Here is a 27,724-nt window from a genome sequence, read left to right on the forward strand (position 1 = left end):
CTCACGGTCGCCGCCTCGCAGCAGCATCCGGGAGCAGGTACTGCGTCCCGTGGGTGTTGCGGGCGTCGCACCCGGCCAGGTTGTGCAAAACAAATCAAAAAAGAAAACAAAACTCTGGATCCAGCCAACGAGTCGATGGGGTGCGAAAGTAGGTGGCCCCATCACTCAAGGTTGCCGGCAGTGCAACTCGCAACTTTTGAGATCAATCTACCCCCCCTTTTTTTTTGCATCATGCAACGGATGCCACCGTTCCTTGGGTTTGCAACCCCCCACCCCTCCCCCGAGACCAATCATTGCCGCGCTCGGGCCTCTGCACAGCGCCCCCGCCCCCTTCCCGGGCCGCACGCAGCCACGGCCACCGCCGCCACCAGCAACACCGAGCCGCTCCGGCCACCGGCCCGCCGCCTCTTAAAGGGAGGTGGCCGCTCTTAAAGGGACCCTCACGCGCCCGGCCGGCGGGAGCGCGGCGGCCCGGTTCCCGGAGGGCCGCGCCCAGCCTAGGCCGAGTTCCACGCGGCGTCCGAGCGCGGGGCCGTGCCGCTGCCACCGGGGGAGCAGCATTTTTATTCAGGCGACACTTAAGGGAGCCCGGCGCGCCCGGTGCATTGTGGGAGCGCCGCGGCCCGTTTTCGGGAGGAGGCGGAGGGCGCAAAGCGAGCCGGTAAGCGGCGGGCCTGGCGAGGGGGGGCGAGACAGCAGGCTTAAAGGGGAATATCGGGCCGCAGGCCCGGCGCGGCCGTTGCAAATCCCCCTCCGGGCCGCCCGGGACGACTGGGGAGCCGTGCACCGGGGCCCTTCGCGCGCCCTGCCTGGAGAGGGGCCGAGCCCAGGGTTTGGTGGGGCCGCTTTAAAAAAGAAGCGCCGCCCGCGCCGCTGCCTCCTCCGCCGTCGCCGCCGCCGCGGCACGCGGGGCCGGGGTTAGGAGGGAGGAGCGGAGGGGGAGGGCGGCGGCGGCCACGCAGGGGTTAATCTTTTCGCCCGCCGACATTTTTGTGTGGCGGCGCGGACGGGGAGCCCGCGCGCCCGCGCGCGCGCTGCGCCATAGCCGCCCGGTGTCCTGGCGCTGCGCCTTGGGGTCTCCCCGCCCCCACTCGGCCCTCGCGTCCCTCCGGTCCCTGCCGGCGACGGTCCCCGCGACCGCGGCGACGCCGGGGCCTGTGGTGTGGCATGGCCCTGCCGCCGGCGGCCTGCCCGCGCCGCGGAGCCGTACAAAGAACGCGGCCCGCGCCTTTTCGTGCCTTTAAAGGCGGCAGCCTGAGACTTAAGGTGTCCCCCTGAGTGGCACCCTCCGCGCTCGGCCCCCATGGAGGACGCGGGGTCCCGGCGTGCACGCCGCGGCGCCCGGGCCTGTGTGCACGCGCGGGGCCTCGGGGCCGGCGGGGAGGTAGGTCTGCGGCCGCACCGCACCCGGCTGCCTGAGCCCGCCCCGGGCGCGGCAGCGAAGGGGTTAAACGCGGTTTTAAATATTCATGTCATTGTTTTAAAGGTGTAAACATGTGGCTTCCAGGTCCGGAGTTCTCTACTCTCCCCCCCCTCCCAAAGCACACCCCGATTTCATCCTCCCCAAATTGCTTGAGTTTCCTTTGAGGGTAAGCCCGTCTGACTTAGGTGTCCCTTGCACTTGGAGTTTTCTTGATGTAGGTGGTTTTAAACTTTCCTTACAGAAAGTGTAGGAGCTAAAAAGAAAGGGACGCTTCAGAGTCCCTTTACTGCGTTTGGTTTGAGGGCATGAGGATTGGAGGTAAAAATTGATTACTTATGAAGTGCAGTTTTCCCCCTTTTGTACTAGGTGGAAGGTGAGGCAAGTGTTAAAAGCAAGAAACTTCTTGCGAGGGAATTTGCCGTTACAAACCTTCCTTCGAAGTTGAGTTGTAATTTGCACTTTTTCCCCAACTGAAATGACTTCAAAATTCCCATCTCGGCAACTTGCTTGGTTCACACCGCTCCTTGAAAAGTTTGGTTTCTTTAAATGATGTGTGAAATCCGTGTCTAGTTTCCCGCTGAAATTCTTGCTCGTGGCATGTTTGTCACGACGGTCTGGATTCCTGCCCAAACTTGGGCTTTGAGAAATTTACTTTAAATGAGTGATGTACTTCCTGGGGGATGGAAAACTCTATAAATGGGAATTATATTCTCAATCATAAATTTTATAGGGGAAACTGACCCTAAAACTTGGGGTGTCTGTAATCCTATGCCCAATAAAGCATCAGCCAAAAAGTTTGTAAACCCCGGGAGCACTTACTGAATATTGATTTACCTGGAAAGGTGCAAACAGAAGAGCTTGTGGGGAAATGCAGGGAGTGGTAGCCAGCACCATAATACTAGTGATTTCTTCGTGTGATACTGTTTCATTTGTAATAAGCACTGCTGTGTTTTGTCACTAGTGTGTGTACTGATTTGTTGGGCTGGTTCAGTGTTCGCTTTCTAAGAATGCTAAAAACAGAACTTTGGAAGCGTTCTCTTGAACACACTCTGCTGTGTTTTACAGCCAGTGGAAGTGTTTGGAGTTTTTTGTTGTTGTGTTTGCTTTTGTTTTAAGTAGTGTCCTTCAGTGACTTCTCCCATCAGTATGGTACTGTGCTGTCTGGTTCAGAGGGAGACTTGTTTTTTCTTTGTTGTTGTTTGTTTTTTTTTTTTTTTAATTAGGATTTCAGATCTTGAAGAGTATTGAAGGGCATAGTGTTGCACATAATTCCCGTGCTCTGGAAGCAAAGGCAGACAGACGCATCTCTGTAAGGCCAGCCTGAGTGAACTCCATCCAGGGCAGCCAAAAGCATGCGTTTGTGCTTCCGTTTCTGTGGTCTGGTGGCTGTTGCACTATTCGGTGTGAGAGCAAAAGACAGCCAGAAGTTTTCCAGAAAAATCACTGTAGCGAGGACCTCTGCGTTCTAAGCAGAGAACTTTCAGTTACAGTGAATCGTGTTCTCTGAGCCCGGCACCGGTGAGCAACTTCGGAGAGTTTACTGCCAAGTGGCAGGTGTCACATGAGCTTGCCCGTGGAGCCGCTGTTAGACCCACACTGCCTATCAGGTCTTCCTTGGTGCCCATGACGGCATTGCGGATCTCCCTGCCTGCCTGTTTCCCTGTGCTCTGGGCAGCCTTGGCCCTGGTACCTTTCCCTGGTGTGTGTGCATCCACTTGATGCTGGACAAGTGCTGGCTCAGTCTTTTTTAACAGTGACTTTTTGTGTTTTGGTGGCACCTAGGTGGAGCACAAGTAGAAAGTCCAGTGGATCGAAAGAGGGAGGGGCAAGGCTGAGCTGCGAAGAGTGTGGCCCCAGAACCATGTCTGCTCGGGAGGCCTTTAACCCAGAAAGTTACGAATTGGACAAGAGCTTCCGGCTAACCAGGTTTACTGAACTGAAAGGCACAGGCTGCAAAGTGCCCCAAGATGTCTTGCAGAAATTGCTGGAATCTTTACAAGAGAACCACTTCCAAGAAGATGAGCAGTTTCTGGGAGCTGTTATGCCACGGCTTGGTATGTACACCATCGCTTTGATGCTCTAAGACCCAGAAGTGTGGTCAACAGTCAACAGGCAGATTCCCCCCTGTGTTGCTTTGACTTTTAAAGTTCTGTGGGAAGCTCTCAATACTCTTAATGCCCCCTTATCTAAGAGGAGAACTGGAAAGCCTCAGGGCATGTGGTTGGCAGGTTTTAAATTACAGGCATCTATGTGGTGGCATTACACTACAGGAAGACTTTTTTTTTTTTTTTTTTTTTTTTTTTACTTTTAATTTTTTTTGTTAGCTGGGGATAAGTAGAAGCTCCTTTCTGCCGCTTCTCTCATGGCCTCTACAGTGTTGTGCTCTATCCCCGCCCTAGTGAAGGTATTGCCTTGAGTATCCTAAGAACAGCATTACAGGGAGTGGCTGGGCCCTAGCAGGATGCATGGGCTGAAAAGTTGCAGGTGGGCCACACATGGCTGCTGCAGACTCAGACTCAGGAGAGAAGACTGGAGAAAAAGCTTGTTTGGTAAAGTTTGAGGACCTTAGTGAGTTTGATCCCCCGAACCCATGCCTTTAAAACAATGAGTGTGTGGTGGAGTGTGCTTGTAATCCCAGCACTGGGAAGGAAAAAACAGATGTGTCTGTCCCTGGGGCTTGCGGGTCAGCCAGCCTAGCCTGCTTGCTAATTCTCAAGTCAGCTGACAGACTGTCTCAAAAAAAAAGGTGAACCATGTCTGGGACTGACACCTGAGGTTGAACTCTGACCTGCACATGCATTGGCCTGCACATGCATATCCACGCTCTACCCATGTACACTGTCCAAACACACACAAAGGAGAGATGGCAACATGAATTTGAAATTGACCCCAGAGTTCTGAGTGGCACTGACGTCCCTGTTGTTTTCTTTTCTAAGTTCTTTGTATCGTTAGTGGTTTCCCTTTCTCAAACACAGAGCCCAGAAATTGCAGGCTCTGAGATAGGGCTCTTCGGTGTATTTGATTATGTGCATGACGCAAAGCTGAGAGGACAGAGCCTTGTGGGTGTGTCCTGGGGTTGGATGTCTTACAGTTACAGAGTGACTTGATGAGCTTTCTTAGCTAAAGTTTGTATTTTATTTCCCTTGCCTGTGACTTTTTTTAAAAAAATAATTTATTTTTATTTTATGTGCATTGGTGTTTGGCCTGCATGTATGTCTCTGAGGGTGTCCAATCTTGGAGTTGCAGACAGCTGTGAGCTGACATGTGGGTGCTGGGAATTGAACCTGGGTCATTTGGAAAGAACAGCTGTAAACTGCTGAGCCATCTTTCCAGCCCTGCTTGTGACTTTGTTATGAAGTCTTGTCTTAGCACCTTGGCTTTGCCCTGAAGCACTTGTTTCTTCCAGGGATGTAAAGCAGATGGTAAAAACAGAGTTGCTTTGGTTGAAAGGAAAATCTAAACCCCTAGACAGAAAAGCAGGTATAAGAATACAAAGGCCACGGGTCTGATTACATAGAACTTCTCTCTCTCTCTCTCTCTCTCTCTCTCTCTCTCTCTCTCTCTCTCTCTCTCCCCTCTTCCTCTCCCTCTCCCCCTCCCCCTCCCCTCTCCTCTCCCCCTTCCCCCCTCTCCCACTCCCCTCCCCCTCTCTCCCTTCCTCCCCCTCCCCAAATATGTATATGGGTGTTTTGCTTGCATTGTGTATGCGCATCATGTGCATGCCTGAAGTCCAAGAACCTCAGAGAAGAGCATTGGATCCCTTGGAACTGGGGTCACTGACAGCTGCCATGTAGGTGCGGCAATCAAACCCGGGTCCTCTGCAAGAGCAGCCAGTGCTCTTAACTGCTGAGCTATCTTTCTGGTCCCCTTCATAAAACTTATTTTTGAGAAGTAAATAAAACAACTTTTCCTCAGAAAAATATAAATCCCCTAAATTTGATCATAGGGTGATTCCGGGATTACACCCCTCCCCCAGGGTGTCACTATATAATTCTGGTTGTCCTGGAACTCACTATGTACACCATATTGGCCTCCATATCAACAGAGATACCCTGCCTCTCCCTCCCAAGTGCTGGATAAAGGCTTGCCCCACTATTGCTATTGTCTAAATGGTATTCCTAGCTCTCTAAATTGTATTATTTAAAGGATGAACCAAAAGACCCTTAAGATCTACATACTTACTAGTAGTGCCCAAATGTCTTAAGTTAGGGCTTTTATTGCTTGGACGAACACTATAGGTATGGTGTTCCTATGTGCTATGTAAATGCTGACTTCTGTGCCCTCATACCTGGTTGCAATCCTTGTTTTGAGAATCTCCTGTCTAAATTTTACTTCCCAGTTGTCCCCTGACATGTCGATAAAGCAGTTTAACAGCCAATCACTGAGGAGAGGAGAGAATAGCACCGGATCTGCTGCCAGCCAAGGGAGCATAGGAGAGAAAAAGAGAAGTGGGGTCTCAGCCTCGGGTAGAGAGAGGTCCAGGAGAAACAACGAGGAAAGCACAGCTGGAAAGAGAAAGCCAGAAATGTAACTCTTTCGGGGACTTTGGCAAAGAGGAAGTCAGACTAGAATACAGTAATAACTGTGCAGTATTGTGCTGGAAAGCTTATTAAATAAGTAACACAGTCCAGTCTCAGTTATTTGGGTGCTAGCCAGATTAAAAGAGAAACTGCAGCACACAATTTTAAAGCCAACACTAACAAAACACTATGACCAAAAAGCAAGTTGGGGAGGGAAGCTTATTCAGCTTACACTTAATGGCACTGTTCATCACCAAAGGAAGTTTGGGCAGGAACCTGGAGGCCATGGAGGGGTGCTGCTTATTAGCTTGCACTCCATGGCTTACTCAAGCGTGCTTGCTTATAAAACCCAGGACCACCAGCTTAGACTTGGCAGCACCCACAGTAGGCTGGGCCTTGCCACATCAATCACTAATTGATTGCCTTACAGCTGGATATTTGGTTTTGGTTTTGCTTGTTTTGTTTTGTTTAGAGACAGTTTCTCTGGGTGACCCTGACTGGCCTGGAGCTAGCTCTGTAGACTAGGCTAGCCTTAAACTCACAGAGATCCGCCTGCCTCTGCCTCTTGAGTGCTGGCATTAAAGGTGTGCACCAGCACCTCCCAGCTACAGCTTGATCTTATTTATTTATTTTGGTTTTGTTTTGTTGTTTGAGACAGAGTTTCTCTGTGTAGCCTTGGCTGTCCTGGACTCACTTTGTAGACCAGGCTGGCCTTGGACTCACAGCAGTCCACCTGCCTCTGCCTCCTGAGTGCTGGGATTAAAGGCCTGCGCCACCACACCCGGCATGAAGGCGTTTTCTTAATTGAGGTTCCACCTCTCAGATGACTTTAGCTTGTGTCAGATTGACATAAAACTAGCCACCCCACTGAGTAAAGGAGTGTCAGGAGCTGGAGAGGCAGCTCAGTGGGCAAGGTGCCTGCTGCACAAGCATGAGCACCTGAGTTTGGCTCCCCAGCAGCCATGGAAAGCTCAGCATACCTGCTCCTGTCTACAACCACCACTTGGGGGGTGGGGGCAAAAGCAGGTAGATCTTAGGAGGCCAGTGAGTCTCTGAGTCTGAGCTCTCTGCAGCATGATAGAAGACAACAACATCCTGATGGGAAAACCACACACACACGCACACACACTATTGAAAGTAGGTGTTTCTTAGAACCAGTCCATTTATTTTCTGTACTTGGAAACTGTCAAGCATGAGTCACTGGCACTATAGTGTGATCATAGTGTTCTCTTACTCATTCATTTGGTTGGTTTCTTGAGACACAGTTTCTCTATGAGGTCTTGGATAGTAGAATTCACTCTGTAGATCAGGCTGACCTCGAATTTAGAAACTCACCTGCCTCTGCCTCCCGGGATTACAGGCATGCACCGCCACCACCGCCGCCCAGCGGGTGTGTTCTTGACAGAAAGTTTCAGTCTTTGAGAAGACCTGGACTTTCGGTAGTTTAGCCTGAGCTTCGCACTCTTGCACTTAACCTCCCCTTGCTCTGTTCCTGTACCTGGACTATCCGTGACTTTATATTTGAAGCTCTGGTTTTTCGAGACCCATTTCAGGCTTACCCCTTCTTCTTTCCCTATAGTTTCAGAGAGGGGGTGTCTGTGTCTGTGTGTGTGATCAAATCGAGAGCTATATGAATGCTGGACAGACACTCCCTCCAGAGCAATAGCCCCCACTTCCCAGATAGTCTTCTGACGCCCTTTGTGATGAAGGTAATATTCTTGAAAGCCTGTGTCCTCTCTGTAAAGGTTCATCTTCTCTTATCAGTTATCTTTGTCATGACCCTACATGACGTACAGTAATGTATCATTAACCTAATTACATCCACAGGCTGGGCTGGCACCTGGAGCTCTTCCTGTCAGCTGCACACTCAAGTTTCAAGAGAGTCCACTTGGTGAGCAGTGGTGGTGCACACCTTTAGTCCCAGCACTAGGGAGGCAGAGGCAGGTGGATCGCTGGGAGTTCGAGACCATCCTGGTCTACAAAGCAAGTCCAGGATAACCAAGGCTACACAGAGAAACCCTGTCTCAAAAAAAAAAAGAGTCGTCTTCTTCCATGTGCCTCTTTAAATTTGTCCAGATTGGACTTCATGCAGTGGTCTGGCCTCTCATCAGCTTGCCAAGGTCTTTTAGTGCTTCACACATTGTGGCAGGGTACAGATCTGACCTGCCATGTGCTTGTGAATAAAATCACACTGGAACGCAGCCTCACTCACGTGTGGACATACTACCTATGGCTGCTTTGGTGACAGTGGAGTGTTTGTTCCAGTTTGCTTTCCTGTTACTGTGATAAACACCATAACCAAAAGCAGCTTGGGGAGGAAAGGGTTTATTACAGATGTCCCTCATCAAGGGAAGCCAAGAAGTACTGTGTGCTGGCTTGCTCAGCTAGCATTTTAAGCAGCCCAGGGCACCTGCTCAGGGACGACACTACCCACAGTGAGCTAGGCCTTCCTGTATCAATTAGCAATCTCATAGATATGTCCACTGGGCCAGTCTAATGGAGGTAATTCCTTAGTTGAATCTCTCTCTTCCCAGCTCTGTCTAGATTTGTCTCCTGTTGACAAAAACTAGCCAGAACGTTGTCAACCATAACCTAGGGCTGGCTATCTTTTTAATAAGATCCTGCATTTTCCAAAACATTTTTACAGCATCAGATTAACTACCTAGTCCCCAACTTTCCCACTCCAGGGAACATCAGGATGTGACATCAAGTACAGTGCTGTCGAAAAGAAATGGGATGGGCTCACAGCCAGCCATCCTAGCTGAAGCTGAATTGGTTGTGTCTAGGTTCAGTGAGAGGCCTTGCCTCAAAAAATAAGGTGAGAGTAAGATTGAGGAAGAAACCAGAGGTTAACCTCTGGCTCTGGGTGCATACATGTGAACATATAAAAATATGTATGAATACACAAAGATGTAGGAAGTGTTTTGGGAAAACTAAAATAAACGGCTAAGTCATGCAGGTAGTATGAGAATAGAGTACAAACACTTTTGGAAAAATAGAATAATACCAGGGTGTTATATAATGGCATCTAGGTAATTAATATTTCAAAGAGCTATCAATAAAATAACAGCAATTCCATTTGTGCTGTTGTCACCTTCAAAGAAATTCTGTATAAGCCTGGTGTGGTGACACATGCAGAGTTGGGTTGGCAGTGCGGTGTTTGCTGTCTTATTGTAGACATCTTCCTTCTCAAAGAGCTACTCGTACAGGATTAAATGCCTTTTTTTTTCTCCTTATTTGTGGGTGCTGGCAATCTGCCTCCCAGGCATTGGGATGGATACGTGCGTCATTCCCTTGCGGCATGGTGGTCTTTCCTTGGTTCAAACCACGGATTACATCTATCCTATCGTCGACGACCCTTACATGATGGTAAGTTGGACCTCATGTGCAGTTGTGATTGGGTCTACTTTATGTATTTGGTTTTGGTTTGGGCTGGGTTTTGTATGTGCCTTTGGGTTTGGGTTTTGTGTCTGCGTGTTGTGTTCCATTTTATTACCATGGATCCTACAGTCATGGCGGGCTAGCCTGTCTCTCCTCTCACACTTAACTCCGCTGTTTGAGACAACGCTAGTGGTTAGTGGTGCTCTCTGCTCTCTTTCCTCTCTGACATTTGTAAAGTTTACTGCTCCTGTGTTTCTAGCTGGAAGTATCGCTGTACCTTTTAATAACAAAAGTGTTATTTCTGTGTTTCCTCCCACAAATAAAGGAACGTGGGAATCTCATCACAATTGGACTTCCCCCACATCAGTATTTCTCTGTGTAGCCCTGGCTGTCCTGGAACTCTGTGTAGAGACTCACACTCAGAGATCTGCCTGCTTCTGCCCCCACTCCCATGCCGGGATTAAAGGTGTATGCCGCCATCCATGGCTTACTTAAAATTGGATTTCTTGAACCTTTATTCTTGTAAATGTTGGGGTAAGTGGGTTACCACCTACCCAGCCACCCACATGCCCACTCACCACTGTATTCTGTGCCACTCTGTGATCTAGCTACCCAGCACCCAAGTGGAAAACTGAGTATGGCAGCACACACCTCTAGTCCTAATGCTGAGAAGCAGAGACACGAGGATTCCTGGGACTTGCTGAGCAGCCATCTACAGGTTCAGTAAGAGACCTTGTCTTGAAAACTAAGGCGGAGAGTGACTGAGGAAGACACGATATCAACCTCTGTCCTCTGCACATACACATGGAGTTCCAGCTACTGGTCATGCATTGTGTAGACACATTGTCCAGTCATTTGCTTCCACCAGCAGCCTTTTAGTCTGCCTAGTCTGCAGCCAACTTCTCTCCCAACAAGAGAAGCCAGTGAAGAAATAGGAATATCTCCCTTGTTTAAAATGCCAGCTCCTTCCAGGGTGAGAAAATGAGCACACTTCCCTCTTAGGTGCAGGGTGAGGAAACAAGTCAGACCCTGCCCAGAGTCTATCCTTTTCTAGTTCTCTTAGAAGCATGCAAGAACAGCCAATCCGTGTCTGCCCTGTGGCCTGTGATGCAACCTGTAGTTCTGCTGTGTTGACAGTGACACTGCAGAGCAGCCTGGGATGTGCTGCTTTCATGTTGGTTTTCCTATGCCAGAAGAAAGTCTCCTTATCTTTCTCTTATTTTACTGTCTATAAAAAAGATAATTTAGTTGACAACAACTTCCAGAGCAGTAGTCTTTATCTCTCATAAAGCAATACTGGGAAATGCTTTCTTCAATCTTACTTTAGGCCTGTCTCCTTATTTCTCCTATTTTTTTTGTATCCTGCTTATTCCTTACAGCTTTAAAAGGAAGCTGCAAAAGTTTCTCCCCCACTCCTTCTGGTTTTTTTTTTTTTTTTTTTTTTTTTTTTTAAGGATTTATTTATTATGTATACAATGCTCTGCTTGTATGTACACCTGCAGCCTAGAAGTGGGCATCAGATCACAAAGTACATGGTTGTGAACCATCATGTGCTTGCTGGGAATTGAACTCAGGACCTCTGGTAGAGCAGTCAGTGCTCCTAACCTCTGAGCCATCTCTCCAGCCCCACCTTCTGTTTTTTCAGACAGGGTTTCTGTGTATAGCCTTGGCTGTGCTCGACTCACTTTAAGGACCAGGCTGACCATTAACTTATAGAGATCCCCTTGCCTCTGCCTCCCAGAGTATTGGAATTACAGGCATGCACCACCACGCCCAGCTTGGAAAATTTAATTAATCCAACAATTAAAAATAGGAGAAGACCATCTCCTATTCTATAACCACCCAAAGTGACACTTCCTATGGTCTGCCACGAGCGATGGTTTCCACAGTCGCCTTTAAGTGGCTATATCAAGCCTCTCCTCCCTGGGCTCTCCTAGGCCATCAGTGCTAACTGCTTCTCTTCCTGACCAACCCCCAGCCTCATACCCCACTGTACCCCAACTTCATCCAGGGCTCTGAAACTTAGGCTGGGAAAGAATGTGAATGCTTTGTTCGGGTTAAGTGGGTGGCCTGACATGACAGTTAAGTGAAGGTAACCAGCTGAGAGCCACATCCTGGGAGATGCCCTTCCTGGGAAGTCCCAAGTTCTTGTAGACCACTGCGTTGTAGGCTCCATCTTGGTTTCTATAGAGGGAAAATCCCCAGCTGTGCTTTCTCACATCTCTGCTCTCTTCCTAGGGCAGGATAGCATGTGCCAATGTCCTCAGTGATCTCTATGCAATGGGCGTCACAGAATGTGACAATATGCTGATGCTCCTTGGAGTCAGTAATAAAATGACCGACAGGGTAAGTCAGAGGTTCACTAACGGTCTTTGGTTTAACTTGGCCTTTACAAACATGGCCTCCGGTATTGGGCATTTATCTGTAAATTAAAATGTACCTATCCGCTTTTTCATCCTGTTCCTTTCCTCTCTTCTGGGTAGATAGAAAGCTTCTCCCACTCCCTACCCCTCCCAATGTGAGGAGGAAACTTAAAAGCTTACCTGTATTCACAGTCTCTTAGTGCCAGGCCTGTGGCCCAGATACCTCCTTGCTGGTTCAGAACTCATGATGCTCAGATAGCAAGCAGTCTGTTGGGGGCCAGGGCCTCATGCTTTCACATGCTCATGTTTCTGTTACTGTCTAGCAGTCTGTCCTTTTACCTATTCTTTGAACAAGGGATGAATTTCTATTTAGGTTGTTTTTATTTTTATTTTATGTGCATGAGTATTTGCCAACATACATGTAAATATGCCATGTGTGTGCCTGGAACTGGAGCTAGATACAGTTGTGAGCTGCCGAACCAGTGCTGGGAACCAAACTCTGCAGGAGAAGCCGTGAGCTTAACCATTGAGCCATCTCTTCAACCCCACTACTTAGATAAATCTTGACAAAATGTGTTTTTAGTTCTTTTCTCTTTACATATCCCCCTCCCCCAGTCAGCTTGCATGATTTACTGATAACTCAGTTTTCCGTGGACATTTTTCCTAGCAGTTTGTACTTTGACCAGTAGTACTTAGTTGTCTCAGCAAGGGCATTGCCAGGGGTGTGTTACTTTGTATTTCTCAGCAAGTCTTCCCATTTCTTGCCTTGAAAACAGGGCTGCGTTTGTGTAGTTAGCTTGTCTGGTGTTCTTCAGGACCAGCAAAAAGCTGACTTCTAAAAGTCATCTGTCTCTGGGCCAGGCCTATGGGCCAAGGCCGTATTATACCCCCTACTCTCTTACCTGGGCTTCGTTTACTTTGTAACCCCAACACCTTCCAGTATTTGATAACACATTTACGGCAGGAAACATTCCCTTGCTTTGTTGCACTCTACCTTGTCTGTCAGCTTTTGTTTCTTTAGGGGTTTTTATCTTTTTATAACTGCAAATATAGGACCATCCTTTAGGATTTTGAACAGAATTGCATGACTTTTCATCTGTGTTCTTTTAAACCCTAGGAAAGGGATAAAGTGATACCGCTAATTATACAGGGTTTTAAAGATGCGGCAGAGGAAGCAGGAACCTCTGTAACGGGCGGCCAGACGGTATTAAACCCCTGGATTGTTCTGGGAGGAGTGGCCACAACTGTCTGCCAGCCCAATGAATTTATCATGTAAGTTGGCTTTTGTTTCGTGCCGAAACCGGTTTTTCTCTCATTCTCTCTAAAGATAAGGTATATTAAGGCATCCTCCACTTGATGTATGATGACTCACTTAAACTGTGCAGTTGGGTTGGCCTGTCCAGGGCATAGAATCGCGAGCGTCCCTTAACCGCTTTCATCGCCCTTAGCGGAAACTTTCCCACATCACTTGCTGGTCCTTCAGATATGTCTTGGTTGGTTTTACTTCGTAGATTAGCAAGTATTTTTATACTCACAGGTTTTGTAGCCTATATCAGTACTTCGATCCTATTCTTGAGCAATTTTAGGCTTTGTAAATTTCATTTAAAATATAGCATGTTATTCAGCATTTTATTGTCTATTTTTTGGCTTGCCTTTTTGAGATGAGGTGTCACTCTGTATCCTCTGTATCTCGTACTGACCTCAAACTCATCCTCCTGCCTCCACCTCCTCTGCAGCAATTGGCAGGTACAGGCCACCTCCTCTGCAGCAGTTGGCAGGTACAGGCCGCCTCCTCTGCAGCAGTTGGCAGGTACAGGCCACCTCCGCAGCTTTTTGGGTTTGCTTTACTTATTGTACTTGGGATTGAACACAGCTTCCTGTGTCTGCTAAGCAGGTGCTGCACCCTGAGCTCTGCCTCTGCGGCAGCATTTTAGTGTGCAGTTCATTGGTTTTGTGAGCGTAGTCTTGATTCATCATCACCCTGTCCAGGGCCCAGAATGTTTGCATCCTTCACAGCAAGTCTGTCTGTAAGGATTTGCTTATTCTGAGCACTTTATATAAATGGAGCCATGCTCTGTTGGACATTCTGTATCTGGCTTTATTCACCTGCCATGTCAAGTTGTAGCATAAATGCTTGTTTGTTTGGTTGGTTGGTTGGTTTTTTGAGACAAGAGTTTCTCTGTGTAACCTTGGCTGTCCTAGACTCACTTTGTAGACCAGGCTAGCCTCAAACTCATAGTGATCCAACTGCCTCTGCCTCCTGAGTGCTGGGATGAAAGGCATGCGCCTGTTTTATTTATTTATTTTTAATGTTTTGTTTTGTTTTTCGAGACAGAGTTTCTCTGTGTAGCCCTGGCTGCCTGAGAACTTGGTCTATAGACCAGTCTAGCCTCGAACTTCCAGAGACCCACCTCTCTTTGCCTCCCTGAGTGTTGGCATTAAAGGTATGTGCCACCACCACCTGTGTCCATGGTGTTTTTTTTTTTGTTTGTTTGTTTCTTTTTTGTTTTTTTTTTAGAGATTTATTTATTATGTATACTGTGCTCTGCCTGCATATATACCTGCAGGCCAGAAGAAGGCATCAGATCTCAGTATAGATGGTTGGGAATTGAATGCAGGACCTCTTGAAGAGCAGACAGTGCTCTTAACCACTGAGCCACCTTTCCAGCCCCTCCATAGTGCTTTTTTTATGGCCTAATAAGCTATTGTTTGTCTATACCACAAGTCTGCTCATTAATTGGTAGACTTTTCTAGTTGTTTTCTCCTATTATTATGAACACCCTTCAGGTGTAGTTTAGATTTGTTATTTTTTTTTGTGTCCTGGACTTGCTTTATAGACCAGGCTGGCCTCAAACTCACAGCGATCCTCCTGCCTCTGCCTCCCGAGTGCTGGGATTAGAGACATGTGCCACCATGCCCGGCTCAGCTGCTTTCTTGTAGAGCCTAGAGCACCAGCCTAGGAGTGGCACCACCCACCGTGGGCTGGGCCCTCAGTTGATCGCTGATTGAGAAAATGCCTTACAACTGGATCTCATGGAGGAGGCACTTTCTCGACGGAGGCTCCTTCCTCTCTGTTGATGTGTGTGAAGTTGCTGCACTAAGCTGTCGAGTACAGTGGCATCCCACTGTGGCTTTGGTGTGTGTTTCCTTGGTGACTGGAAATGGTGAGCTTCCTGTCCTGTAGCTCGCTTTCTTCAGGGTTGGGAACATTTCTCTGTATTCTTTGGAGAAGGATTTCAACACAGATTGTCACTTTCTGTGTTCGATGTTAAGAAAAGGGGCCCTGCCCCATTTTTTGAAGCTAATAGAAATTTTATTTATTTGTTTTTACCTTTTATTCATTTGTGCATTTGTGTGTGTGGTGGGGACAACTTGCAGGAGCTGATCCTTCCCTCCTGTCACATGAGTCCTAGGGGTTGAACCCAGGTCCTGAGAGTTGGTGGCAAACACTTGTACCCGTTGAGCTGCCTTGCTGACCCGTGTTTCAGCTTTTGATTAGTCACTACTAGGTACTGTGTTAACCTGGTCAGAATTGAAAACACTGCACAGTACCCGGCCCTGCCGTGTGCTGAGGCTCGTTCCCGTCCCAGGCACCCTCTTACTAGTTCTGTATATTTGCTACTGACATTTTGGTTATGGTGATACTTCACTAATGCTCCAATTGTAACTCAGAACAGATCAGTATGACTAGTTCTAGGAATCCCCAGGTCAGATGGACTGTGCCGGTGATAGTGGCTCTGCTAGGCTCCACGCCACAGTGGCAAACACACAGGCCAGGTCCCCATATCCTGACTGACAGTGGCTTTACAGACTTAATCTTTGCTCTTGTGCTTTGGTTTGTGCATGTTTGTTTTTCCAACAGGGAGCTGAACCTTGTGTGTGGCCCCAGCTCTGCTGCTGAGCTGATGCGCAGCTCTCTAGAGAGAGCCAGTATTTAGGGCTGAGTAAAACAGGCTTTTGTCTTCCTGTCGTAACCGTCTTGAGTAACTGAGGTGACAAGTAGACAGCGCCGCCTCCAGCTTCTGCTCGGTGGTTCGAATCTTGCTCCTAAGAATGAAGTTGAGCACTGTTCACATTTCACCGTTTTTTAATTAGTGGAAGCTCCTTTTTCTCCAGCAGCTGAAGGCATTCCTGCTAAGCATCCTGCATCTCAGTTGGGGCTTCCTTTTCCTAACAGATGGCATGTATGGGGAAAGCGTGAAGACCAGAGCTCTGTCTCCAGCAGCCACATAAAAGCTGGGGTGGGCGGACACAGGCAAGTCCCTGTCCCTCACTAGCCAGCCAGTCTAGCCAAAATGTTGAAATCTGGGCTCATTGAGAGACATTGTTTCAAAAAACTAAGGTGGAAAAGATGGAAGATAACATCCAGTATTGACTTCTGGCTTCCCCCTAACCAGTACACATGCATAAACACCAACATCACCCCCCAAAAGAATTCGTGCAAAAACATTTAAAAAAAAACAAACAAGATTTCCCGTTTGTCTGTTTGGTTAGTCTGACTGGAGCATGCTCTTTTTTCTCTTCTTCAGGCCAGATAATGCAGTCCCAGGGGATGTGCTTGTATTGACAAAACCCCTGGGGACACAAGTAGCAGTAGCTGTGCACCAGTGGCTGGATATTGTAAGTAAAGAGCTGTTCAGGAGTGGGCGGAACACTTAGCTTTCAGAGTTGCTTTTTTTGTTTGTTTGTTTTTTGGTTTTTCGAGACAAGCTTTCTCTGTGTAGCCTTGGCTGTCCTGGATTTGCTTTGTAGACCAGGCTGGCCTCTCAAACTCACAGGGGTCTGTCTGCCTCTGCCTCCCTAGTACTGGGTTAAAGAAGTGCGCCAACACGCCCAGCCCAGAGTTTCATTTTTGTTTCAGAGGGGTTTTTGTTTTGTTTTAATTGGGAAACGTTAGGCAAGTAAAAACCTTAAATTTTACCCCAAAAAGTTATCAGAAGATGACTCATCCGTACTCTTAATGGAGATGTGATCAAGCTAATGTTTGAAGAAGGTGAAGCCCAGTTTGAGGCATCAGATTATGTGGACAAGAGTTAGTAGAGTCGGGGGTTGATGTGTTAGCCATGGAGTTTTGTTGTGAGGTGCTAGTGTAGGCTTCACATTGATTAGTAGCTAAGAGCATGTAGATGTGTGAGTCTCGTGGAGAAGAAATAGAAGGATGTTGCTCCTGAGTGTTGTCCCACTGGGGCTGAGCTGTATTTTTTTTTCTATAACCACTCACAATGACTTAAGATTTTGCTGTGTCCTCCCTCACATGTCATGGTGTGTTTAATTTCTATAGCTATCACCTGAAACTAGTTGGGAAAAAAAATACGTCATTTATTGGCCTTTTATTGTGGTTTGATATAGCCACTAAGAAAGCTCAGAGCTGGAGCAGTGTCTCAGCAGTTGAGAGCCCTGGCTGCTCTTCTCTGCACCCACATGGTGACTAACAACTCCAGTTCCAGGGGCATACCGTGCCCTCTTATTTGTGTTTTTCTGAGACAGGGTTTCTCTGTGTAGCCTTGGCTGTCCTAGCCTTGCTTTGTAGACCAAGCTGGCCTCGAGCTCACAGAGATCCACCTTCCTCTGCCTCTGGAGTCCTGGGATTAAAGGCATGTGCCAGCACACCCGGCTCGTGGTTTTTGTTTTGTTTTTTAATAAAGGTTAGTTTTAGAATCTGTAGTCTGTAGAAAGGCAAAGAATAATAGGTACAGACATCAGAGTGGATGTTACTTCTGTGGGGAGTTGGAGTATTCCTGATGTCCAGCTGTGGGCGGGAGGTGCTAGGGCCACACTCAGCCTCGCATGTGCATGCAGGCTCTACCATTGAGTATTGTTTAGTGGGTTCAAGACCTATAAGTGAAAATGCATGACGCATACAGCAGTTAGTGCCATGAGCATCATCATGGTGTTAGGTTCTTTGAGAATCAGACAAAGGCCTTTTTGTCCCTTTGATGATGCCTCATTCACACCCGTGTGTAGCAGGGTAGCTTCACTGCTGAGTCAGCTCAAGTAAAGAAGGTGTGACATAAAAATGGAGGCCATCACCCTCCTAGAGGAAACGAGGAAGAGAGCCAAAGGCATGGAGACAGTTCTGCCCTTTCTTCCTGCAGTGTTGAAGGTTTTGTGAATTCTAGGCAAGCGCTTGCCTGAGCTACGTGCTCAGCCCTCAAAAACAATGTTAAGGAAGGGATTACACTTGGCAAAATGAGGGCAGGTGCAGCTGTGTGGCCTGCTAGGGTTATGTATCCAGCAAACTACGACATTCTACTGCGGACACACAGGATAAGCAGACGATGCGTGATGACCGTCCCACTGAAAAATGCTAATCTCAGATACCATCGACTTAGAACATTGCTGTGTCTTGACATATGAGGTAAATCAAATTTCCAGCGACTGAGGTGTGGCTCAGCGGTACAGGATATGCAGAGCAGGTGTGAGGCCCTGGGTTTGATCATCAGAAATATGCACACATAGAGACACACCCAGTCCCCGAAGATGACTAAGACAAGTATTCATTTTGCAAGCAGTTAGAAGAAGTAAAAGCGAATCACATTTTCTCTCTTTCTCTCCCCCCCGCCCCCTCCTGTGTTCCTATGGCTAGCCTGAAAAATGGAATAAAATTAAGCTGGTGGTTACCCAAGAAGACGTAGAGTTGGCATACCAAGAGGCAATGATGAATATGGCACGGCTGAACAGGACAGGTATGGGGCAAAAGCCATCCTACTCAAACAGTTCCACCTACTGGTAGCCAAATACTTGAATATATGAGCCTGTGGTAGCCATTACTCATTCCAACAATAACACAGGCTTTAAGAGATAGTGGTTTCTTTTACTTAAATTGAGAGATGTAAACAAAACAACCTTACTATGTAAGATTTTTATTCAATTATGTAAAAAAAAAATCACAAGTCAGGTGCTATATAGTAGTGAAATGTTGCCTTCTTTTCCTTTCATGCATGTGCATGTGTGAAGTTGTGTAGGTGGGTGTATGCATGTGTGCAGACATATAGAGCCTTTGCAAAGGTCAACTGTGAGTGCCTTTTGCCTTGATTTTTGAGTTAGGGTCTTACTGACCTGGAGTTCACACTTAGGCCAGGCTGCCGGCCTACCTCCCCAGCATATGGCACCATGCCCAGGTTTTTTTTACTTGGGTTCTGGGAGTCTAATCCATACTTTACTGACTGAATCAAATTCGTACTTTCTCCCTGGCCCTAAATATTGTTTTAATTGTAGTCAGAAAGCTTCTTTGGCCATAGACAAAACCTGTAAATAAGGGGTTTAAATAAAGTTACTCTGGCTGAGTGGATTTTGCCTACGTGCTTTGAAATGTGTCAAGGAAAGACAGGGCATTTGAAAACTGAACTAAGATGAACCGTTTGTGTGGTTAAGTGCTCAGGGGACCTATCGCATTTCAGGGAAATGTTTGCATTTACACTCACTGGTCAGGCAACACAAAGATGTCCAAGCTACTCATCCCGAACCCCTTGAGCCAGAGCTAAGCCTGTACCTGCAGGATGGTGAGTTAGCCGGGCCATTCATTACAGCATGTCGGTAGCAGGTTTCCTCTTTATCACGCCTCCATGTTCTCTACTCAGGTGTACAGTGTGCACTGTGGGACCACCCCTGACATACACTTAGATCATATGTGTCATGTTCTTTTTTGAAACAATGTAGCTCTATAAAGCCTTAAATAACCTCTAACACCCGGAGATGAACCTGCCTCTGTCCCCTCGGGGCTGGGATTAAAGGTGTGCACCACGATGTCCCTCCTTCTTTTTTGGTTTTTGTTTGTGTAACAAGCCCTGGCTCTCCTGGACTCACTTTGTAGACCAGGCTAGCCTCAAACCCACAGGGATCCACCTGCCTCTGTCTTCCGAATGGGCCCAGCTCCCTCAGATAATGTTAACAACGTGTCTCCAAAGCTTTTAGCTTAAAATGTGAAGGAGAGGCCTTTTTTTTTTTCTTTTTTTCTTTTTTTAACTTCAATAAATATTTAGGGTAAGATAAATCACTCATTTGCCTACGACCTCTTTATTTTTGTTTTGCTTTTTTGCGACAGTCTCTGGGGTGACCTCCACTGACCTTGAATTTTAATCCTCCTGCCTCTATCTCCTGAGTGTTGAAATAGCATATGTGTCCCCACACTTAGCCTACGTCTGCTAGGGATCAAGCCTTGTCTTCTGCAGCCTGACTATGCAGGCGTTTTCTTAATTGGTGTTCCCTCCAGCTTCTGCTAAATTGACATAAGCCAAGCCAGCATACCAAGGCAATCACTTGACATAGTTTAATCTTTTTTACTATGTCTTCTTGTGCCTGTGTATATGAAAACATGTGTGCAGGTGCCCTGAAGGCTAGAAAAGGGTATCAGGTTCCCTGGAGCTGGAGTTGGAAGAGCTTGGAAGCCTGTTGACATGGGTTCTTGGAGCCAGACTTGGAGTTCCCTGGAGGAGCAATATTGAACTGCCAAGTCATCTCTCCAGCCCCTGCTTTTAGCATCTTAACTCTTTTATTGGTGTTTACACCATTTAAATATTTTATAATTAAGCAGAGGGCACTTCTCTTGGGTATTAAAAACCCTAAGCACTATTTCTAGAATTTGTTTTTAGTTTTTTATGCACTGCTTCCCTGACCCCATCACCACCATGGTGTACCTGTGTGAATACAATATATGGGCACTGTGGGACTTATGTGAAACCCAGAGGACAATCTTGGTTTGTCCTCACCTCCCTCCTTATGTGAGGCAGGGCACATGTTCGCTGCCGTGTATGCCAGCTCTAAGAACTTCTGCCCCTGCCTCTTGTCTTGCCTTAGGAATGCTAGAAATGAAGATGCTCCATAGGCCTAAGTCCATTCTGGGGAACTGAATTCAGGGTCATATGTTTGCATGGCAAGTGCTTCACTCAACCATTTCTCCAGCTACTAGTGTCTTCATGTAGAAATTTGCTACATTTGGCAGTAGAGGAAACCTAAGCCAGCAGAGCCAGCTACTTAGAAGCCTGATGAAGGAGGGTCAGGCCTGCCTGGGCATAAAGTAAGTTTATACACCTGAGCGATGTGGTGAAGCCTTGTCACAGACACCTAGGAGGAAAAAAATGATGCAGTTTTTTTTATTGTTGTTGCTTTAATTTTCAGTACTATGTATTGATACTACATTTGTTCCCCTTCCTAGAAAAGTCTTAAAAACCAATACAGATCAATAGAGAAACATCAACCCCTAGTTACAGTCTTTTGTCTCCACTTGACTCCTGTTAGAATGAGTTTATGTTTTGTGTGTGTGTGTGTGTGTGTTTTTCGAGACAGGATTTCTCTGTGTAGCCTTGGCTGTCCTAGAACTCACTCTGTAGACCAGGCTGGCCTCCAACTCAGAGATCTGCCTGCCTCTGCCTCCCTACTGCTGGGATTAAAGGCGTGAGCCACTACCACCCAGTGGCTTGGCTTACTTTTTTTTTAATCTTTGTGGTTTTGCTTTGGGAGATTTTACCTATTATTACCCTACAATAATTAATCTCTCATTAATGGAAACTGTTTTAGGAAATGCTGTTACAATTCCACAAAATATTTGATTTAGCTCTTCACATAGGAGGAAAACAGTTAAGGAAAGCACTTCCCCGTGTAAAGGGAAAGATAACCTGACGGTTGTGATGGTTCTAATAACCGATAGTGAGTCCCGCACACAGCACTCACTAGGACTGCATGAATAGCGCCTGGGAGTTGTAGCTGTTTGTTACTTGAAAGGTCTAATTAAATTAAATTTCGGTGTATAGCAGTTGTACATGATCTCATGTTTATGTATCAAAATGCATTGAAATGTACTCACTGAAATAGAAATGTAAAGATAGTTGTAGAATGTGTCTCTTGTTTAGATCATAAAATATCTTTTGTTAAAAATTGTTCTAATTGAATACGGCTAAATGAATACTGTAACTGAAAATATTTTATAAGTCTTTGCAGTGTTTTTCTTTTTTTAAAAAAAAGTAAAAACTAAAAAAAACAATTATTGCAAATTATATTGTTCCAGATTACACAGAACTTTGTAGTTATTTTTAAATCGTTTTTTTATACTTCCTTAAAATTAACAGCAAAAAAAAAGTACAGAAGAAAATTATACATAGTTGTCCATCCCAAAACAGCTCCAGTTTGCATTTTTACATATTCCTCCAGGGCTTCAAAAAATATTTCCCTGCAGCTTAGTTGTTGCCTTAAGCTAGTGGTCAAAACAAGCCCAGGTGCACTGAGTGGCTGCTCTTCCTCCTGATCATTTGCATGTCACTAAATAGACTAGCACACAGGTGACCAAATAATGCTCTACTAGAAAGGCAGTCTACTTTTGAACAATCCATTTTAAAATGAAACTTCTCATTGTCTTCCCTTACTAAGAAAATAGAGCTGTCGCCGGGCGGTGGTGGCACACGGCTTTAATCCCAGCACCCAGGAGGCAGGGGCAGGCGGATCTCTGTAAATTCAAGGCCAGCCTGGTCTACAAAGTGAGTCCAGGACAGCCAAGGCTACACAGAGAAACCCTGTCTTGGAAAACCAAAAGAAAAAGAAAGTTGAGCTGTCATCTGTAGTCACACTGACATCTGGCCATGGGGCAAAGCCAAGCCGTCAGAGGGGAGATGGGGTTTGTGACAAATGGTGCTGAACGAGTGGGCGTCCATATGCAAAAATAAACAACATAAAAGTAACTCCGAATAGATAGACATCTAAATATACCGAAGAACTGCAGGCCTCTGAGAGTAGCATAGAAGAAAGTGTAGATGGTAGTGGGTTTGGAGATGTCTTCTTAGATAAAACAGATACAACAGAAGCTGTATGCTATCTGAAAGGGGGAAATGGATATTGAATGTAATTAAGATAAAATTGTTCTGTACACAACAGCTAAGGTGATGAAATGAGTTTGTGAAGTAGCTCAGTCAAGAAGTGTTCACCTACAGTGACATGGTTCGAGTCCCCGGACCCACACAAGAAACTGGCTATGGTGATACACTGTTGAAATCCCATGGCTGGGAGGCAGAGGTAGGTAGGCCCCCGCCAGCCAACCAGTTCTAAGCAGTGAGCCTCAGGTCTCAGTACCTCAAAAGACAAAATGAAGGGCTGGAGAGATGCTTCAGCAAGAGTACTGGCTGCTTCTACAGAGGAACTGGGTTCAATCCCCGGCACGACCACATGGCCGCTCATAACCATCTGTGACTCTAGTTCCAGAGTGTCAGATGCCCTCTTCAGGCCCTCATGGGCACCTATACACAAATGCAGCCCAAACCTCCATACACATAAAATATTAAAATATTCTTACAAATCAAAAAGCGAGATGAATGTCACCTGAGGAACACCTGCAGTTGCTTCTGGTCTCCACATGTACACATACATGTACACACAGAACAAAAGCCAAGGCACAAGGTGGGAGAAAATCTTTGCAAAATGCATTGCAGACAGTGGTCTGATGGCCAAAATTCATGACAAACCCTTAAAACCCCAACATAAGAAAAAAATTCAAAAGATAGGAACTGACACTTCATCATAGATATCTTGGCAATAAGACATCTAGAGGTGCTTAAGATTATATGTCCTGTGAGGTACTTACGCATCTGCAGGCACCAACAGCACCAAATGCTAAGAAGAGTGAGGAGCAACAGGAACTCTTGTCATTTGCTCGTGGGAATGCAAAATGCACATCTACTTTGCACCACCGTTGGGCTACTTGTTGCAGCACTAATGCTATTGTTAAACATATGATCCAGCAGTGCTGTGCCTGACTGCTTACCCTAGAGGAAGAGTCACTCAGAAATCTGCACACATTGTTTATAGTGCCTTTGCCAAGCTTAGACACAGCCAAGACAATTGCTCAGTGAGTGGACAAATGAAATGGAACATCCAGATGGTGAAATATTACTGAACAGTGTTTAAAGGGGCCTGTCAAGCATGAAAGCGCCAGGGAAAGCTTGCTGCACATTGCTAAGTGAATGAAGTCTGAAAGAACATGACCTTCCTGAAAAACAAAAAGATGAGTGGCTGCCAGGGCCGAGAAAGGAGGAAAGGGTAGTAAAAGAGGCCCAGGAGGCCAAAGCAGTGACACTACTTCTCATGGCGCATGGTACACATTTATATAACATACAATGGGGCTTCATATGAACCATGGCTCCTAGGTGATGATAGAATTCAGGTATGACTCGTCAAACACACTAATGCAAAATGTCCCCAAAGGCCAGATAAGAACCGGGCGTGACATTTTATTCTGTTTTTGTTTTTGTAAAACCTGATCATTTGATTCTTTTTCCCTGATGCTGCTCTGAATAAGAAAACTTGAGGGCCTGCCACTGTACTTGCCTGTAATCTCAACACTTAGGAGGTGAGACTTTTAACTCAGGCATTCTTTAAACGTGTTAGTAGATTGTAAGTCAGCTGTGGCAGGTTTCCCTCTGTGGAAACTATTTCTTCTATAGCCTTTTCACTTTCTAGGAAGTTGGTCTTGATGTGGCTGAGTGGCATAAGCTGCAGTTAGCTTGGCTTCCAGCATTTGGCCCTAGTCTCCGCCGTATCTCCTTATGGAGAATTTGAGTGGGGGAAAGATGGGTTTTTCTCAAGTCCCTCTTCTGCCTCTCTCAGCTGCAGGCCTCATGCACACGTTCAATGCTCACGCAGCCACTGACATCACAGGCTTTGGGATTCTGGGCCATGCACAGAACCTAGCCAAGCAACAGAGGAACGAGGTGTCGTTTGTGATTCACAACCTTCCTGTGCTAGCCAAGATGGCAGCTGTCAGCAAAGCCTGTGGAAACATGTTCGGCCTCATGCATGGGACCTGCCCGGAGACATCAGGTACAAGGATTCTGTTCTCTGATTGAGGGTTCTACTCAGTGAAGCTAAGAAAGCAGTCACCTCGGACACCAGAGCCCCACTTTGTATGGAGTCAGGCCTGATAGCCATGCCTACCTACTCTTCCTGTGATTGTAGTTCCCTCCCCAGTGTGACTGAACTGCTATTTGGAGTTGAATGTACCTGTGTTCTCCTTTTTGGTATAGTAGAAGACAGAAGCTCAGGAAAGATAGGTCACATCTGACTCACTGGAAACTTAATCCTTGAACTCAACAACCATGGATAAGAAAGATAAGCCCACTGCTTTTTAAATTATTTATTTATTTTCCCTGAGACAGGGTTTTCTCTCTGTAGCCCTGGCTGTCCTGGAATTCTCTATAGACCAGGCTGGCCTCAAACTCACAGAGATCCGCCTGCCTCTGCTGGGATTAAAGGGTGTGCCACCATGCCTGACTTTGCTTTTTTTTTTTTTTTTTTTTTGTAAACATTTAAATTTGGTGTTTTAGCAGAGCATCACGGGATACTACTCAGGAAGCAGAGCAGGATGGTTACAGGCCTGAGCCTGATCTGTATAACAAAGCAAAGCCCTGACAGTGTCAAGAAAAGAACCAGGCATGTTTTATAGTCTTAGTGCTTAAGGAGGCAGAGGCGGGAGGGTGACATCAAGTGTGTGGTCAGCCCAGGCTATGCACTGAGACCTGGTCTCAAAATCAGAATTTCTTTTAAGAGTGCAGTAGTGCTGTTCACTGTTGGACCATCTCTCTGGCCTCACACTACTCCACTCCAGAGCAGGGGATGTTTCTGGCACCCACCTCTGGCAGCTCACACCCGCCTGTAATTCCAGCTCTGGAGGAGCTGATATCTTGACCTCACTAACACCTTCACTCATGAGCATAGACTAATTAAAAATATTAGTGACTGTTTTTAAAGTGTGGTGTGGCACAAGTACTGTGTTTCCAAGCGCCATTTCCCTTTTGCCTGTGCTCTCCTTGACCTTGCTGCCTGTGCTGACCTTGATTTGTACTTACCTCCTCTTTTTTCTTCAGTCTTTCTCATTTCCGTTTCCTTTTCGCTATACCTACGTGTCCACACATTTCTAGGCCCAACTTCTAGGCAACTGATCTGCATGGGCCTGGGTCCCTAAAAGAACCTGGTGTCATGCGAGAGGTGGTGCCTACAGAGCCCTCTGCCAGGGCTTGGCACCCTCCGCTGCTCAGAGCCAAGGAGTTAGACAACCCCGATAGCGGCTGGCTGGCTGGCTGGAGCAGTGTCTGCCTCCTAGTGGGCGCCAAGTAAGCACCGCATGAATTAGCGACCACAGTCACTTGGTTTGTTCCTTTGTTTTCTAAAATAGAATGTGTTCAGTAAGTTTTTCCCTGTTTCTTAGAAACTCACTTTCTGGGCTGGCTGCTAGAATCATGATGGAACGTTGGTATTTTTTAGTGTTTCGCAGACAAAGAGTTAAAGACTAGTGCCTAGATATCTTCAAGTAAAGACTTGTGAGTTTTAAGGTTAAAAAGAAAGTTTAAAAAGTATTGTTCTTGGTAAGATGAGGGGTCCATGCAGGGAGCACTGAAAGGAGCTGTTCTCGTGTGCAGTGGATGGCCAGTGTCCTGTGTGGTTCAGATAGGTCGTTCTCCATCTGACCTTAGCTTGGTTGCTAGTGTTTCAGTGTAGTAGGAGCTTACCAAGTGGTGGCTTAACTGTCTCCAAAGTAGTACGGCCTCTCAGTGTAAGCAAGCTTTGGTACAGGCGCAGAAGCCGTCTGCTCTCCCAGCACCACACAAGCAGTGACCTCTTCGCTTTCTTTGCCAGGAGGCCTACTAATCTGTCTACCACGTGAGCAAGCAGCTCGGTTCTGTGCAGAGATAAAGTCCCCCAAATATGGCGAAGGCCACCAAGCATGGATTATTGGGATTGTAGAGAAAGGCAACCGCACAGCCAGAATCATCGACAAACCTCGGATTATCGAAGTTGCGCCTCAAGTAGCCACGCAAAACGTGAATCCCACACCTGGTGCCACCTCCTAATCTAGACAGAAATAGCTATTTGATTTTGTTTTTAAATAGATCTATTTCCTTTATCATCACTTCAATTAAAGACTCTAAGAACAACAAAATCTCATTGTGTCTACACATCTGGTGACCTTAGGTTGGTTTGTGAGTGGGTGCAATTAATAAAATGAAATCCATGGCCTTCTTTTCCTGTTACATTAACTGAAGATGCACCCAACCTCGAGACAGCTTCTGAGCTGAGAATGGTATTGTTATCCAATACCGTTGATTCATCTTGAATCTTTAGATGCGTGTCTCCTGGCGCACAGGCGCTTTCTAAGGTGCTTTTCTGCCACATGGGCGTTACTAAGGGGACTGTCACCCAGCGGGCGTTACTGAGAGGACTGTCACCCAGCAGTCATGTCTTCTCATTTCTACTTACCGTATGAGTCTGGTCTTTTTTTAAGTGTCTCAGTTGACATCCTAGAAAGACAGAATTGGCGAGTGACATGATGGTCTCCCAGTAGTCAGAGGGTTGAGTGATTCCTTTGAGTTTTTGATTTGTAAAGCTGAGTCTAAGAGCTGCAGGGCATTGCTCTGCCCCAGGACATGCTCCACTAGCTCTCTCAGTGCAGCAAGGCGGGTGCTTTACTCCCGCAGGGAAAGCGCTTGGAATACAAAAACAAACAACACAGCTTTCCTGACACTTGCGCTAATACCATTAGCCGCTTTCCTTACCGATAGGAAAAAAGATACTTTTTGCAATGTAATTTAGATGTTCTGTAGTGTGACAAGGACTTGCCTTCCGATTAGAGGGCTCATGTGTGATACTCATTTATACTTCAATATCTAATTTACTTTGCAAATAATTTTTAAATATAATCAATAATAAAGACTGTTCTGTGGATGGTAGGGTAGTGTTTAATACATTTTATATTTTGTATAGTGATTTCAGGCCTCTTGTTTAAAATCAGCAGCTATATAGCCTAATTCTTAGCATCATTTTGTCTTTGCCCATATTTTTTGTGCACGCATTTTGTGATTTGTGTTTTAAAAAAAACCAACTCATTGCCAACATTGCAGCTCAAACTTAAAAGTTGTTATTCAAATAAATATTTAATTTTTTTAATTGCTCTTGTATAATCAGATGCCCTTTTTGGTATTATTTTAGAAGCATTTGGGAGGGTTTTGCCTAAAATACAATTTATTGGGGAAACTAGATTTTAGTTTTATAAACTTTTAAGT

General features: G+C 46.3%; 2 protein-coding genes across 5 annotated transcripts in view; one reads left to right on the forward strand and one right to left on the reverse strand.

Moving 5' to 3' along the window:
• Positions 1 to 27,724, reverse strand: part of Prpf18 (pre-mRNA processing factor 18) — an 807,949-nt gene that overhangs the window by 230,958 nt on the left and 549,267 nt on the right. The gene's annotated exons all lie outside the window — the stretch shown is intronic.
• Positions 500 to 26,841, forward strand: Sephs1 (selenophosphate synthetase 1). Of its 3 annotated transcripts, none has more exons than XM_051151333.1 (9): positions 500 to 661; positions 3,206 to 3,477; positions 9,209 to 9,312; positions 11,563 to 11,670; positions 12,805 to 12,959; positions 16,217 to 16,307; positions 18,274 to 18,373; positions 24,276 to 24,488; positions 26,301 to 26,841. In XM_051151333.1, the coding sequence occupies exons 2-9, from the start codon at positions 3,285 to 3,287 to the stop codon at positions 26,513 to 26,515; spliced, it is 1,179 nt and encodes a 392-aa protein (XP_051007290.1). In that variant the 5' UTR covers positions 500 to 661; positions 3,206 to 3,284; the 3' UTR covers positions 26,516 to 26,841. The 3 variants fall into 3 exon arrangements, with proteins under 3 accessions (XP_051007290.1, XP_051007291.1, XP_051007292.1); XM_051151334.1 differs by lacking the exon at positions 500 to 661 and adding an exon at positions 1,156 to 1,384; XM_051151335.1 differs by lacking the exons at positions 500 to 661; positions 9,209 to 9,312 and having other exon boundaries at positions 3,391 to 3,477.

This window comes from Acomys russatus, chromosome 9 (genome assembly GCF_903995435.1).
Source record: "Acomys russatus chromosome 9, mAcoRus1.1, whole genome shotgun sequence".
Classification (NCBI taxonomy): Eukaryota; Metazoa; Chordata; class Mammalia; order Rodentia; family Muridae; genus Acomys; species Acomys russatus.